Below are 15,628 nucleotides of genomic sequence, written 5' to 3' on the forward strand. Positions count from 1 at the left end.
TAATGAGAACTGAGACCCCCAGGGTACAGTAAGGCTCTGCTCACTAGGCCCAATCTTACACTCACAAGCAAAACAAAGGATAAATGGTAACAACATAGTACTTTAGTTCTCAACACCTTGAAATTTCAGATGAAATGCTTTCGTGGCTAGAATGGGAGAAAGAGAATAGAAAAAACAGATGGGGAAAATAATATGTGGCATCTAAAGAAGCTGTCGAAAAAAGTGTTAAATAATTAGGGGCAGGCAAGTAGATACAGCTGGAGTTAAAAGGTGACACTTGGGAAACACTACTTTGGGTTGGCGTTCCCAAGTTCCCAAAGCACTCTCTCTATACTATGGCCACACTTAGCAATTTTTCTGCTCAGAAAGTCATATCTATACAGGTGATATCTTACAAGGAAAATCAATATAACTGTTTGAAAAAAGATCAGGCAACAGAATTTGCAGAAGTCTGGAAGTCACACTCAGCCACTCCTCCTGCCTCTCTTCCCACTCAATAGGTCAACACACCTACTGAGTGACGATGATATTGCTATCACTTCTTTCTAACCCAGCTACACTTGCATTAAGGTAGATATCCTCAATACCTTTCACCTAGATTATTGCAAAAGCCTCTTAGCTGGTCTCCCTGCTCTAATCTTTTATCCCCTTCTAGTCACCTACATACTGTGCTTAATGCCTTGTTAGATGTGTGACCAAAGCATGTAGAGTCCAGTGTAAACGTGTCACTGGATGTCCTCCAACAGACGGCACCACAAACATGCTCTGCCGCAGGGCGTCCTGCCACTTATGCTGAACTATGTACTCTGAGAACACTCAGGGTGCTTCAGATACATCTCTGGCTTTATACTGACTTTCTCAGTCTGAACTACTTCCCCCAGGCCCAGACCTCCTTCACCAGCCTAGACAGGCTGAACTGCTCCCTGTCTACTACATCTGTTTTGCTTATTTTTATTACACAGTACTTAAAAAAATTGACCTGTTTCTCTCCTATTAAAGAGTAACTTTTTTGAGGACAGTAATGATGATTTATTTATTGCTATAAGACCAAAATCTAGCATAATGTCAGCCATATAAAATGAACTCAATGCATTTGGTTGAATGCTACTGGGAAGAGGTAATACTTAAAGGTTCTTAGGTCTATCCTAGCTTACCCTTTCAGTGGCCTAGAGAAGGCTAAGGTGACTGTCATAAATCTTCATCACCCATCATTACCTGATGTGGTATTACACCAAGAATAACTAAAATCAATATTTAAAAACATAGGAGGAAGCATTTGGGGACTAGTTCTGTGAGGTTTCAAGGGAAAGTCCTGAGTAGATGTCAGAGTAGAGTTTGTCCTGAATTCTGGTATACAGCTTAGAGAAAGCAAAGAAAAGCATTGGTGTCTGCTATCACCAGGAAGCCAAGAGACAGTCAGTATCGTCAAAATCTGCCCTGCTCTTCAGTTCTACACTGCGCACTCCAGCAGGCTGTCCAGCTGGCCTTCCTGCTAAAAGGCCCTCCTCTGAGCTAGTGGCTGGCCTACCCACTGGATCCGGTCTCAACAGGAAGCATGTGTAAAAAAACCACACACACAGAGGGGAAAAAACAGGATAGGAGTTCCTAGTGTTTGCTGTGTCAGTGTTTAACTGGCGCCTAGTTCCTTACCCCACCCTAATGTAGACTCCGCCCCCGATGTGTTTACCTGTCCTTTCTGCTCGAATCCTCTTGACTAACCCCCATGACACAATCCCTGCCAGACCTGCTTCCACTATTCTTTCTTAGCCTTCCAGTCACCTGCTGAGGTGTCTGTCAGAAAATCTAACTGCCCACAGTTCCTCTCATCCCTGTACACACAATGCCACTCCTTCCCCCAGGAGGTGCAATCTGCCAATTTTTCCTCCCTTGAATCTGGGCTGCTGGTGTGAATTACTTTGACCCACAGAATGGGAGCAGAAGTGACACTGTGCAAGTTTCAGGCCTAGCCCTTAAAATATCCAGCAGCTTCTGCTTTTACTATCCCAGAACCCGCTGCTATGCTGTACAGAAGTCCCTGTCCTGCTGGAGGGATGGCACATAGAGTACCAAGCTGCCCCAGCTGACAGCCAGCACCAAAGCCTTAAGCATATGAAATAGGTTTTAGACCCATCAGCCTTGCTGTCAGCTTAAGGAAGTTGCATCAGTGATAGCCAACACCAAATGGGGCAGAAGAATCAGCCAAACAATGCACAAAATTGTGAGAAATGGTAGTTACCGTATCGGTACTCTGTTTCAAAGATTGTTACACAGCAACAGAGAACCTGATACATGAGTTTCCTTCCCATTGCCATGATCCACTATTGCCCTGGCCCTACTATATGATTTAAAAAGAGGAACAAGAGACATCTACACAAGCTTAATTGCTGTATTTAGATTAGCTGGTGCAGGTTAATGATGCAGTGTGCTTTTAGTGCAGGTATCCCTGTACAGTTTGTTCACTGAGGTTTTCTTGAATTAGAGATGGGTGACTAAGGCTGTGTGGTGCTGGTCCTAAAGTCCCAAAATTAAGGATTTTAGAAAATGCTTTCCCTTTTAAACTTGACACTAGTCTCTCTCCCTTACAATTCTCCTCTATATTATCATCCACAGGGTCATTATGACACGTCACTTCAATACTCTGTGCTACCATCAGGGTCATATCCAGATTTCTCAGCATAGAGTTTCTCTTGGGTGGTGGCGGGGCAATGCCCGGTGAACTTCCCTTCACTGGGAGCGCCTGTTCAGTCACACGAGACCAATCAAATCCTGACACAACAGAGTCATAGAAAACACTCAAATTCTTATTACCTGAAGTATTTACAGGGGGAAATGATATAATGTGTGGGACTTGTTCTAAAAATACTACAGCGAAAAAGGAGGGGGAATAGATGAAACAAGACTGATAAGAGTGATGATAACTACGGAGTCTGTTCAGTGCACGTGGGATGGGGGAATCTTTGTGCCATTCATTCTCTTTTCAAGTATGTTTTAAAAACTACACCATTAAGAGTTTAAAAACTTCAAATAAATTCACAGCTCAATAATTGCTTAAGATAGATGGACTATCAACTAGGGTTTGAAAAGCGTCTTAAAGAAAGATCTGTTATAATGGAATAGGACCTTTCAACAAATACAACAATTCACACTTTTGTCAGAAATTTTCTTTAACAAGAATGTTCTGGGGCCTAATAATGAATGATATGCCTCAAAGAATAGTTCTGGCACGGGGGTTTTTAATGGGGACCCAAAGGTCCCTGAAGATCCGTGAATGGGCTTTAAGAGATTAATGAACTGTACAACTTTTGGTTACACATGTCAATGTATATCTCACTGGGTAGACAGTCTAAAGCTTACATTGGATTTACTACGGGATTGATAACTATCACTCCTGCGCAATAACTTAAAACACGTTAAGCATATTTCCATGGTTAGAAATAAAAGACATAATTATGAGTTACAGATGAGAAAAAAGTGCTTTAAAATAGTTGACACCTGGTGAGTGACTCAGACTAAATGTAGTTCAGGTAACTGGGGTGTCTGGGTCTTCCTGAGAAGTACATCAGGAGCAGCCAGACTCCCATTTTTCTCCCCATTTCAAAATCCAGAGCATACCAGGAATTTGTTTCTTACTTATCAGGAGTCCAGAGTCTAACAGTTCTGTCTCGTGAAGCAGATGCCAGTAAGTTTCCAAGTGGAGAAAACTGCACGCTGGTTACAACATCCTTGTGACCCACGTATCTGAAAGCTCTAGTTTGTGGCCTGAAATTCCATAGCATAAGAAATGTATCCCAAGAAGCAGTAGCTATCAAGAAATGGAAAAAAAAACCACAGTTTGTTAAAACATGTAGAGATGTCTTGTTTTAATTAATAGGGTATGTGATAACAAGATGTCCATGTAATAGCGGCACTGAAGGTTGTACAACTGACCAGTAATGGCAAAAATATTTTTAAAAGAAACACAAAGCTACATCATGAATATGAAAGCTTGGCTGTGTCCTATGTAAGCAAGCAGTGGGATTACGGCCCCTGTGTTGGGCTAGAACTCAACGATCATTAGCTAGAAGGAGGCAGCGCAGTGCCACAGAGCACACAGGAGCAGGAGTCAGTTCTGTCTCTAACTCTCAGGGTGACTAGGGAAAGTTACTCTGTCATGAGGACTGAAGGGTTTTCCTGAGAGGGCTGGCTGAGACAATTTAAAAACAATGTTTTTGTGTAAATAATTTCACATTTATAAAAAAGCTACAGGAATAATATGAAGGACATTAAAACACACATTACCAGATCCACCTGTTGTTAAAACTTTGCCCCATGTGCCCTGGCTGGTGTGGCTCAGTGGATTGAGCACCAGCCTGCAAACCCATGTATAAGTTTGAAACTTTTAAAAGCGTTTTAACTGTTTTACATGGAAACAATGCATAGGCTAAGTTAGCCCAAATGAATTTTATCTAGGGCTAAAGAATTTACACATTTTTCAGTGACATTATATATCTCATCTATCTAGCAGTAATATTGATTGCATTTAAATTTTTAAAGTTACATTTTTTTCTAAGCATTCTACAGTTAACAATTCTCATTGACCTGGTTCCTATTATTTGGAGCTTTTTCGGGGGCTACATTAGATCGGGGGCTATGTTAAAACATGTTAAGTGTTAACATGGGGGCTGGGTTGTGGTTTGATTCCCAGTCAGGGCACATGCCTGGGTTGCAGGCCCCTACACATGCTTGCTCTTTCTTTCTGTGCGTGTGTATGCACACACACAGGATTTTTCCCGAACCATTTGGGAGTAAGTAAAATCATCACTATGGCACTTTGATTCCTAAATACTTCAGTGTGTTTTTCTAAGAAGAAGGATATTCTCTTACATAGCACGGTTATCAACTTCAGGAAATGTGTCATTGACAATGCTTTAGCCTATCAACTGTATTCCAATATTGTCAATTGACCCACTAAATCTATTTTATTGCTAGGCAAGGTACTCTTTAAAAAAAAAATTATTTATTTATTTTTAGAGAGGGAAGGGAGGGAGAAAGAGAGAGAAACATCAATGTGCGGTTGCTGGGGGCCATGGCCTGCAACCCAGGCATGTGCCCTGACTGGGAATTGAACCTGCAATACTTTGTTCGCAACCCGTGCTCAATCCACTGAGCTATGCCAGCCAGGGCACAAGGTAATCTTAAAAAGTCTCTTTCTGCCCTGTTTATGACACTCTACAATTAATAAAAGAATTATGTATGTCAGGCATTAGCTTAAGGCTTTAGGAAAAGGAAAACAAATGTAATCAATAAGGGAATTAAATGCCTTGGATGAAAAATGAACAAATAAATGAAAGTTTGGTCTAGCTCTTGCCTCCAAATCCAAATTTACATATGCACGTAGTCCCCCAAATAGCTCCAAATAATAGGAACCAGGTCAATGAGAATCATTGACTGTAGAATGCTTAGAAAAAAAATGTAACTTTAAAAATGTAAATGGAATCAGTGTTACTGCTAGATGAGATATGTATTATCACTGAAAAATGTGCAAACTCTTTAGCCCTAGATAAAATTCATTTGGGCTTACTTAGCCTATGCATTGTTTCCATGTAAAACAGTTAAAGCACGTTTGTAACTTTCAAACTATAATGCTGTATACTACTCTCTTTTTTAAAAGTACAAAGAGTTGATGTTCCACCACAGCTTATCAAATCATTAAATATTTATATCAGGATCTGAATTATCTGTGGCAAATATAGACAAAATAGGGAAAATAATGAATTATCATATGCTTTATACTTAGGGCTTGATTTGTGTTCTAATGTATTATGTTGTAAATAAGATCTACGAAAGGAAAATAGGACACAATCCTTTACCTGAGGGAATCACAATACCACAGGGGAGAAAGATCATTAGTAATGTCATACATGTTCAAAGGACTTTTACATATTATTAATTCTTAATGTTATATGGAGTGTGTAGTGGTACTTCCAAAGGACATTTCAGTAGACATTTGAGTAACATGAAGAGTGATGCAGGCTGAGATATGCAGAACGAGCACTCTGGGCAGAAGAAACCCCACAAGCAGGGGCCTGACACAATAAAGTATTTGATGACCAAGGAACAGTAAGGAGGCCAGGGTGTCCACAGTGGAAAGGAGAAAAGGGGACAGTGAGATGGAAGCAGAGAAACAAGCAGATGCCAGCCAAGAAGCCATGGTAATAGGTGTGTATTTATTCTAAAAGCAATGGGAAACCACTGAAGGATTTTAAGCAGGTGAATCTCAGGCTGATTTAAGAAAATTGCCTCTTTGACAACGAGAAAAAGATGGTCTTTTCAAAAATTGATGTCAGGTCAGCTGGATATTCATTTAAAACCTATTTGAAGAAATAATGGCTGAAAAATTCCCTAATCTGGTGAAGGAAAAAGACACACAAGTCCAGGAAGCTCAGAGTCTCCAACAAGTTTGACCCAAAGAGGCCTATACAGAGACACATCATAATTAAAATGACAAGGCTTAAAGACAAGGAGAGAATCCTAAAAGCTGCAAAAGAAAAGCAGATAGTCACATACAAGAGAGCATCAATTAGACTGTCATCAGGTTACTCCACAGAAACATTTCAGGCCAGAAGGGAGTGGTGTGAAATATTCAAGGTGATGAAAATCAAGGACCTACAACCAATGCTACTTTACCAAGCAAAACTGGGTAAAATCATTTCAAGTCAAAGGAGAAATAACATGCTTCTAAGACAAGAAATAGCTAAAGGAGTTTATTAAAACCAAACAAGTGCTGCAACAAATGTAAAAAGGCTTGCTTTAAAGAGAAGAAGAAAAATAGAAAGAAAAAAAGAGAAAATAGTCTAACAATTAAATGACATTAAATATGTGTCTATCAATAATCACCTTAAGTGTAAATGGCATAAATGCTACAACCAAAAGATATAGGGTAGCTGAATGGATAAGAAAATAAGACATATATATATACTGCCTCCAAGAGACCCATCTCAGACTGAAAGTTACATACAGACTAAAAGTAAAAAGATAGAAAAGGGCATTTCACGCAAATGGAAAGGGGAAAAAAAGCTGGGGTAGCAGTACTTACATCCAACAAAATAGACTTCAAAACCAAGGCTGTAGTAAGAGATGAAGAAGGACACTACACAATGTTAAAGGGAACAATCTAATAAGAGGATACAACCCTAGTAAACATTTACGCACCCAATATAGGAGCACCTAAATATGTGAAGCAAATCTTGATGAACATAAAGGGAGAGACTGACAGAAATACAGTCATAGTTGGGGATTTTAATATCCCATTGACTTCAATGGGTAGATCTTCCAGACAGAAAGTCAACAAGAAGACAGCAGCATTAAACAACACACAAGATCAAACAGATTTAATTGATATATTCAGAGCATTTCACCCCAAAACAGCAGAATATACTTTGCAAGTGGACATCAAACATATTCTAAGATAGACCACATGTTAGGACACAAAACACGTCTCAAGAAATTTAAGAAGACTGAAATCATATCAAGCATCTTCTCTGACCACAATGTAATGAACTAGAAATTAATCACAAGAAGAACACTGACAAACACATAATGACATGAAGGGTAAATAATATATTATTCAGCAATGATTGGATCAACAACAAGATCAAGGAAGAAATCAAAAGATACCTTGAAACAAATGAAAATGAGGACCTAACTGTCCCAAATCTGTGGGACAATGGGAAAGCAATCTTAAGAGGTAAATTCATGGCCTTACAGGCCTATCTCAAAAAAACAAGAGAAGGCTCAAAAACAATCTAACTTTACATGTAAAGGAACCTGAAAAAGAACAACAAAGTCCAAAGTAAGTAGTAGGAAGGAAATAATAAAGATCAGAGAAAAAACAAACAAAATAGAGTCTAAAAAATGATACAAAAGAGCAATGACACCATCCACAAGCTCGTTCTTGGAAAAGATATACAAGACTGACAAACCTTTAACCAGACTCATCAAGAAAAAGAAGAGAAAGGACCCAATTAAATAAAATCAGAAATGAAATAGAAGAAATAACAGCTGACACCAAAGAAATACAAAGGATTGTAAGAAAATATTACAGTTATATGCCAACAAACTGTACAACCTGGACGAAATGAATAAACTCCTAGAAACATACAATCTTTCAAAACTAAATCAGGAAGAATCGGAGAGTCTGAATAGACAGATTACATCCAGTGAAACTGAAGCTGTGATTAAAAAAAACTCCCAACAAACAAAAGCCCTGGACTGAATGGCTTCATAGGTGAATTTTACCAAACATTCCAAGAACTAACACCTCTCCTTCACAAACTATTTCATAAAATTCAAGAGGAGGAAAGGCTCCCAAACTCATTTTACAAGGCCAGCATAATCCTAATTACGAAACCAGATATAGACACTGCAAAGAGAAATTTATAGGCCAGTACCCCTGTTGAACATTGACACTAAAATCTTGAACAAAATATTGGCAAACTAAATACAGTAATGCATTAAAAAGATCATGCAGCATGATCAAGTGGAATTTATTCCAGGAATGCAATGTTGGTACAATATTCATACATCTATAAATATGATTCACCACATAAACAAAATAAAGGATAAAAACCCATGATCATATCAATATATGCAAAAAAGCATATGATAAAATCCAGCACCCCATTATGATAAAAACTCTCAGCAAAGTGTGATGAGAACATACCTAAACATAATAAAGGCTACACACAACAAACTCACTGCCAGCATCATACTCAATGGGCAAAAATTACAAGTGTTCTCCTTATGATCAGGAACAAGATAGGGATGTCCACTTTCACTTCCCTTATACTGAAAGTCCTAGCCACAGCATTCACACAAGAGGAAGAAATAAAGGGCATCCAAACTGGAAAGGAAGAAGTAAAATTGGCATTATTTGCAGATGACATTATATTGTACATAGGAAACCCCAAGATTCCACTAAGAAACTATTAGAAATGATAAATACATTCAGCAAAGTAGCAGGATACAAAATTAATATCAGGAAATCTGTTGAATTTTTATATGTCAATAATGAACTATCAGAAAGGGAAATTAAGAAAATAATACCATTCGTACCTGCTAAAGAAATAAAACACCTAGGAATAAACCTAACCAAGGATGTAAAGGACCTGTACTTACAAAATTATAAGACACTGAAGAAAGAAACTGAAGAAAGTACAACTAAGTGGAAGCACATACCGTGTTCATAGATAGGAAGAATTAACATCATTAAAATGTCCATATACCCAATGCAATCTATAAATTCAATACAATTCCAATCAAGATTCCAATGATGTACTTCAAAGAACTAGAACAAATATTTCAAAAGTTTATGTGGAACCACAAAAGGCGCCACATAACAACAGTGATTCTGAGAAAGAACAAAAAGTTGGAGGAATCATGCTGCTAATATGAAACTATACTATAAGGCCATAGTAATCAAAAGAGCATGGTACTGGCATAAAAACAGACACACAGATAAATGGAACAGAATAGAGAGACCAGAAATAAATACACACCACAATAGTCAATTAATATTCAACAGAGGAAGCAAGCATATGCAATGGGCTAAAGACATTTTATTTAATAAGTGGTACTGGAAAAATTGGACAGATATGTGCAGAAAAATGAAACTACTAGATCACCTTCTTATACACAGCAGAAAAAAGAAATTCCTACCTTTTGCAACAGCATGGACAGAACTGGAGACTATTATGCTAAGTGAAATAAGCTAGCTGGTGAAAAACAAGCACCCTGTGATCTCACTTATACATGGAATCTAATGAACAAAATTAACTAATGAGCAAAATGGAACCAGGGACATGGAAACATAGAAGAGACTGACGGCTCTAAGAAAGGAGGAGGGTGGGGGGAAATGGTGGAAGGAAGGGAAAAAAGGATTATCCAAAGGACAAACAGGAATGACACCTGGCCGTGGACAATGGAGTGGGGACTGACTGAGGGACTAAGGGGTGGGCTGAGTGTAGGAGGGCAAAGGTGCAAAAAATTGGGACAACTGTAAAAAACAAATAAAAGAAAAAAAGAAAGGAAAAACTTTAAAAAAGTAACTCGACTCTTACATTTTATGCTGTACACACATACAAAGTTCCATATGGATTGTAGGTCTAAATATGACAGGTAAAACAATAAGCTTTTAGATGAGAACATAGAAGAATATCTTCATGCCATAGGGATAGGCAAAGATTCCTTAAATGACATGAACATTACTAAATTACTAAAGGAAACAAGTAATAATTCTTACTACACTAAACTAACAAATTTTGCTCATAGAAGAAAACTACTAAGTAACTGAAAAGGCAAGCCAAAGCATGGAAAAAGATACTTAAAATACATATATCCAACGTATAACAAAGAATCTATAAAGATTCCTACAAATCAATTAGGAAGGGCAGGAAAGTAGGCAAAGTGCTTAAATAGGCACTTCATTAAACAGGATATCCAAATGACCCATAAACATGAAAAGGAACTCAATTCCATTAGTAACCAGAAAAATGCAAATTAAAATCATAGTGAGATATTACGAAACACTCATCAGAAAGGCTATAATTTAAAAGAGAAACCATATCAAATCTTGGTGAGGATGTGAACAACTGGAACTCTCAAATAATGCTGGTGGTTATAGCCACTTAGAAAAATTGTTTTTGAAATATCTACTAAAGCTGAATATACACTTGCCATCTGATTCAGCAATTCTACTCCTAGATACATATCTGACAGAAATTCTTATGTATGTTTAGCAAAATGTGTACAATAATGTTTGTGGCGGTACTATTAAAATAGACCGAAACTAGAAACCCAAATATCCATCAAAGTAAAATGGGTATTTAAATTGTGGTATACTGATACTATATACTACTGTGTAATTGAAGTTCATTTATATGAAGTGCAAGTAGTAAGCTTATCTATGGAGTCAGAAGTCGGCACAGAGAGGATCTGAGTGGCAGGGAGGGAGGACAGCAGCTGGAAGGGAGCACCAAGGGGGTACTGGTAACATTGTGTCTCTTGCTCTGGGCGTTGGTTATGCTGGACATATCGCACTGTTCCGATTCACCAAGTTGTCCAATTTTGGTATATATCTTATACTTCAATAAAGCATTTAGAAAAAAATATAATTCTGGCTGTTGTGTGGAGAAAGGTGTTGGGGAGGGGGGAAAAATTGAAAAAGGAAATCCATGAGGAGGCTATTGCCACAACGTAGTCAGGGGAAAGTGGTGGTCTGGACTAGCCTAGAGGCTGAGGAAGGGCAAGGTGTGTGGTAAAGGTGAAGCCTCAGGGGTGTGCTGATGGATTACACATGAGGGAGAGAAGAGACGAGGCAAAGCTGCTGGCTTTTGGCCTGGGCACCCAGGTGAATTTCAGCACCATTCAATGAAATTGGAAAGACCATAAGGGAAGAAGGGTACGAGTGAGGCAGAATGGGGTGGGAATTCAAGAGTCTTTTTAGAATATACAGTTTAAGATGCCCATTTGATGTACAAGTTAAAATGCCAAGCAGGGTGCTGGACATACTCACCTGGAGCTCAGGAAGCGGTTTTAACTGTATGGTGTAGTGGTTTACAAAGCAAAGTATAGAATTCAACTTCCTGATTGAAATCCTGGCTTGCCAGTTGTGTGCTCCTGGGTAAGTTACCCACCCTATGACTGGGGCTCCATCTGCATAATGAGGTATTTAAAGTAATAAGTGAAATTATACTTGTAATTCATGTCTGGCACATAGAAAACACTCCCATGTCACCATTATTGCTAGAGTTTCTGTTACTGTTAGCAGTAGCAGCAGTCTAGAGAATATTTTAAAGGCTGGGAGCAAATGTGAACACTCAGGAAGTAAGCACTCACCCTGGAGAGAAGAGCAAAGGAAAGGAGCCATAAATGAAGTAGGAGAGGGTGAGGACACTGTGGTGTCCAGAAGTTCAGGAAGTACTCCAACAGGGTGATGAGCTGTGTCAAATGTTTCGACTAGATTTAGTAAGATCAGGCCTGACCAGGACCCTCTATATAATGTGTGGGGCCTTAGGTAAAATGTAAATGTGGGGGTCCTTTGTCAGAAGAGGAAAAGGGCACTGGACCTAGAGTGGATATTCAGAACATAACTTTAGAATTGATCCATACTCACATTAAAGCAATACTTGCTATTACCAGCATCAGGCCTGCTGAGAAGTGAGAGAAAGCAGGATGAAGGACCAAGACAGCCTCACCTGAGGGTCAGGTGGCATTTCAGAGGCCTGCTAGTGATGAAACACCAGAAGCAGAGATGTCCCAATCAGAACTGTGCGGCCCAGGGTACACTCTACATTTTCTTGCAAATTTCAGGAAAAAAGACCAACAATCTAGAAAAACTCCATGAATGTATTTTTATTAAAACTGTTAAAACCAACAGTGAATTTTCCTCCTTACTTTCTTAGCTTCTGCCCATCAAACTCCAATGCCACAATGATGAAAGGTATTCAACTATCGCTGTCAGTGCTGTACAGTGTCAACTTGGAATTTGCTTTCATACATGCCCATTGAACCACACCTTCTATAAACACTGCTTCATAACTTAAAATGTCAAAGCCATACCATTGGTCATCTGACTGGTCTATTTTGAGATAAAATGTCATGGGGGAGGAGGGAAGTTAAGAGAAAAGATTAAGTGGTGTATTTACCCATTGGTATATTTACCCATTTCAAAAAACCATTTATTTTCTATAACAAATAATTCATTGTTTCGAGAAATCCACATTAGGACAAAAGAAAAGAACAGAGCCCATGCTCAACTAGAACAGTGCTTTGTCTCTGAAGGTAACACAGGGACATACTAATGGAAAACATGTTTACTCTCCACAACGGCCAAAAGGCCAGCAGTTACAATGTTGTCCTAAGTAGCAATAATGTTCTTTAGTCAACCTGAGCTCTCTCGTTAATTTAACCAAGATCAACTAACTACCTAGAGGTCTGCTCTGCCAGGAATACCTTTAATCTGGAAAAAAAAATGGTACTGCCTCCAGTTTTTGCATTTGTTGTTAAATTAACTTTTCAAATGTTAATGTACAGGATAGAATTCTGATATTACTAAAGAGTATTTACCAAAATCTCATTCCAGCCCTGGCCCCTGATTCCTTCCCTAGAGGCAACCAGTGTTAACCATTTTCTTGCAAATCCTCCTGTGTCCTTAAACAAGTGTGTCAATTGACTTGTATATTTTATACAGTGACATGCTACTCCCACCATTCTGGGTTTTGCAGCTCCATCCTCCTCTTGCCCAGTCCACTTAGCATATAATAGATTGAAAATCATGCTTTATTAGTGCATAGAGCTGCCTTATTTCCCCCCTAATTTTGATAAATTTTTATTCTGACAATACAATTGTCAGAATACAGTACAATTTACAATGTAGTACAAGAAATTTATATAATTTATTGACCAATGTATCCCAATAATAAAAAATGCCCTTATATTCTCTACTTTAGTTTGCTCTTGTTGACATTTTGTCCATTTGTTTTATCACTCTCTCTATATAATATGCATATGCATATTATATGCATATCTTTTCATATGCATATGCATATGCATATTCATATGCATATGTTTACATATGCATATCTTTTCTTATCTAATTGAAACATTAGAAACATGTCTTTTAACTACCAAATACTTCAGTATGTATTTAACCAAGGATATTCACTGACATAAACCACAGTAAAGTTAACAAAGTCAGGAAATTAAGTACTATTTAATGTATTCTTATTATCTACAGTTCATACATGGATTTTGTCAATTACAGCTATTTTCCCCAGTCCATGAGAAGAGCCAGAATATGCATTGCACTAATTGCTATGTATGTGTAGTCTCCTGTGAACTAGAAAGATCTCCTAGGTTATTCTTTCTCTTTACTGACCTTGATATTTTTGAAGATTGCTGGCCTGTTATTTCTGCAGTATGTGTAACAATCCCCCTCCCCCCATATTACCTTGGGTGTTAGATTCAGGGTATAATTTTATAAGAAATCCATCAAATTTATGTTGTGTTCCTATCAGTGCATCATATTAGGATGCATGTAAAGCCTGTCTGTCCCAGTATTGGTGAGGTTCACTTTGACCACTTGGTTTAGGTGGGTTTTGCCTTGTAAAGTTTGTCTATTTCCCCTTTGTAATTATAGTAAGTAGTTTGTGGGGAGATGCTTTATACTATATCAATATCCTTTTCCTTAAGAAACTATCACACACTAGTTTTTAGAATCCTCTAATGATTTTCCAACTCATCCTTATTTCTATAATTTACTAATTAGAAATTACATTAATTAGTAATTAAATTATTTAATGAACTAACATTAAATTTTTTAAAAAAATATTTTATTTATTTATTTTTAGACAGAGGGGAATGGAAGGAGAAAGAGGGAGAGAAACATCAATGTGTGGTTGCCTCCTGTACACCCCCTACTGGGGACCTGGCCCACAACCCAGGCATGTGTACTGATTGGGAATCGAACTGGTGACCCTTTGGTTTACAACCCGAGCTCAATCCGTTGAGCTACACCAGCCAGGGCAAATTTCTTAATTTATTATTATAAAAATAAAACTTTCCCTTTTCCTCCATTTATCTTTTATTCATTTACTTATTTATATCAGTGTGGACTTATAAATTATTTTACTCGGGTTGTAATCCAGTTACCATTATTTATTTTGACTCAAATAGTTCCATATTTGCCTAGGAAGAGCTCTTAAAGCTGACCTTCTGATATGTGTCCATCGCTCTTTGAGTACTTTCTTACTTCTGGAATTAAAAAATGTTCCAAGATGTATTTTCCCTGCCTCAGCCCTGGAACTGGCCTCTCCCCGAAAGAATCTCTGATTTCTGTTAGTGGGGAATGGCATTCAAAAACCAAGATCTGGGGACTATGCTCATTACTACTGGTGCATCAGAGAACAGAACTAATAAATAAGATATAAACAGAAATTTCAGTGCACAGAACTAAGAAATTAGATATAAATAGAAGGCTGTTATAGATATAGATATATAGACAAAGATATAAAGATATGAAAAACCATAAGTTCATTCTGATAACTCAAAGTCCACTCTAACACTATAGAATACATATAAGGTCTTCCTCTTTTCATGTTTATACCTCTCCCTCCATGCAAAAACTTGGCTCCCATTATGCTCGATATATTCTTGTTCAAACCTAGAATATATACAAATAGTAGAACTGTAGGGTCATAATCATTAACCCACACCCCTGCAAACAGCAATCCTACTAACCAGAGTTCAGGATTCAGTTTTGCTCCCTTGTCAGACTTGGTTTTATTCTTAACTTATTTTTGAAATTAGGTTAGGGCATGCCCTTTATACCAGGTGTGGCCCTGACTCCTAAAGCCTGGCCGTCCTGGTGTCTCGACGGCATGCCTGTGGTGCTCGGCCAGATTTCCCCACTCTGTCTCAGAGAGACACAGGAACATCTGGCCCTGTACAGTCGCTGGGATCACCATTCTGCTTCCAGCCCAGGATTAAGCTATCTCTGCTAGACTTCACAGATTCTCAAAGTGCCTATGTGTCACTGGTCTCTTTTCCAAAATTACAACCCCCTACAGACTTCTGTGGCTGCTTACTCCAC

At 38.3% G+C, this 15,628-nt stretch overlaps 1 protein-coding gene across 10 annotated transcripts in view; it reads right to left on the reverse strand.

The window, feature by feature from the left end:
- Window positions 1-15,628, reverse strand: part of POC1B (POC1 centriolar protein B) — a 102,111-nt gene that overhangs the window by 73,305 nt on the left and 13,178 nt on the right. For 9 of the 10 annotated variants that reach the window (XM_045830418.1, XM_045830422.1, XM_045830423.1 and 6 more), the window contains one exon: window positions 3,631-3,802. In XM_045830418.1, coding sequence (XP_045686374.1) covers window positions 3,631-3,802 — 172 coding nt within the window. Of the gene's footprint in view, window positions 1-3,630; window positions 3,803-11,551; window positions 11,676-15,628 lie in introns of those variants that run through there. The other variant, XM_045830424.1, reaches the window with a different exon arrangement.

The sequence above is a fragment of the Phyllostomus hastatus genome, unplaced genomic scaffold, assembly GCF_019186645.2.
Source record: "Phyllostomus hastatus isolate PE091 unplaced genomic scaffold, TTU_PhHast_1.1 phas_contig_152, whole genome shotgun sequence".
In the NCBI taxonomy this organism is placed as follows: Eukaryota; Metazoa; Chordata; class Mammalia; order Chiroptera; family Phyllostomidae; genus Phyllostomus; species Phyllostomus hastatus.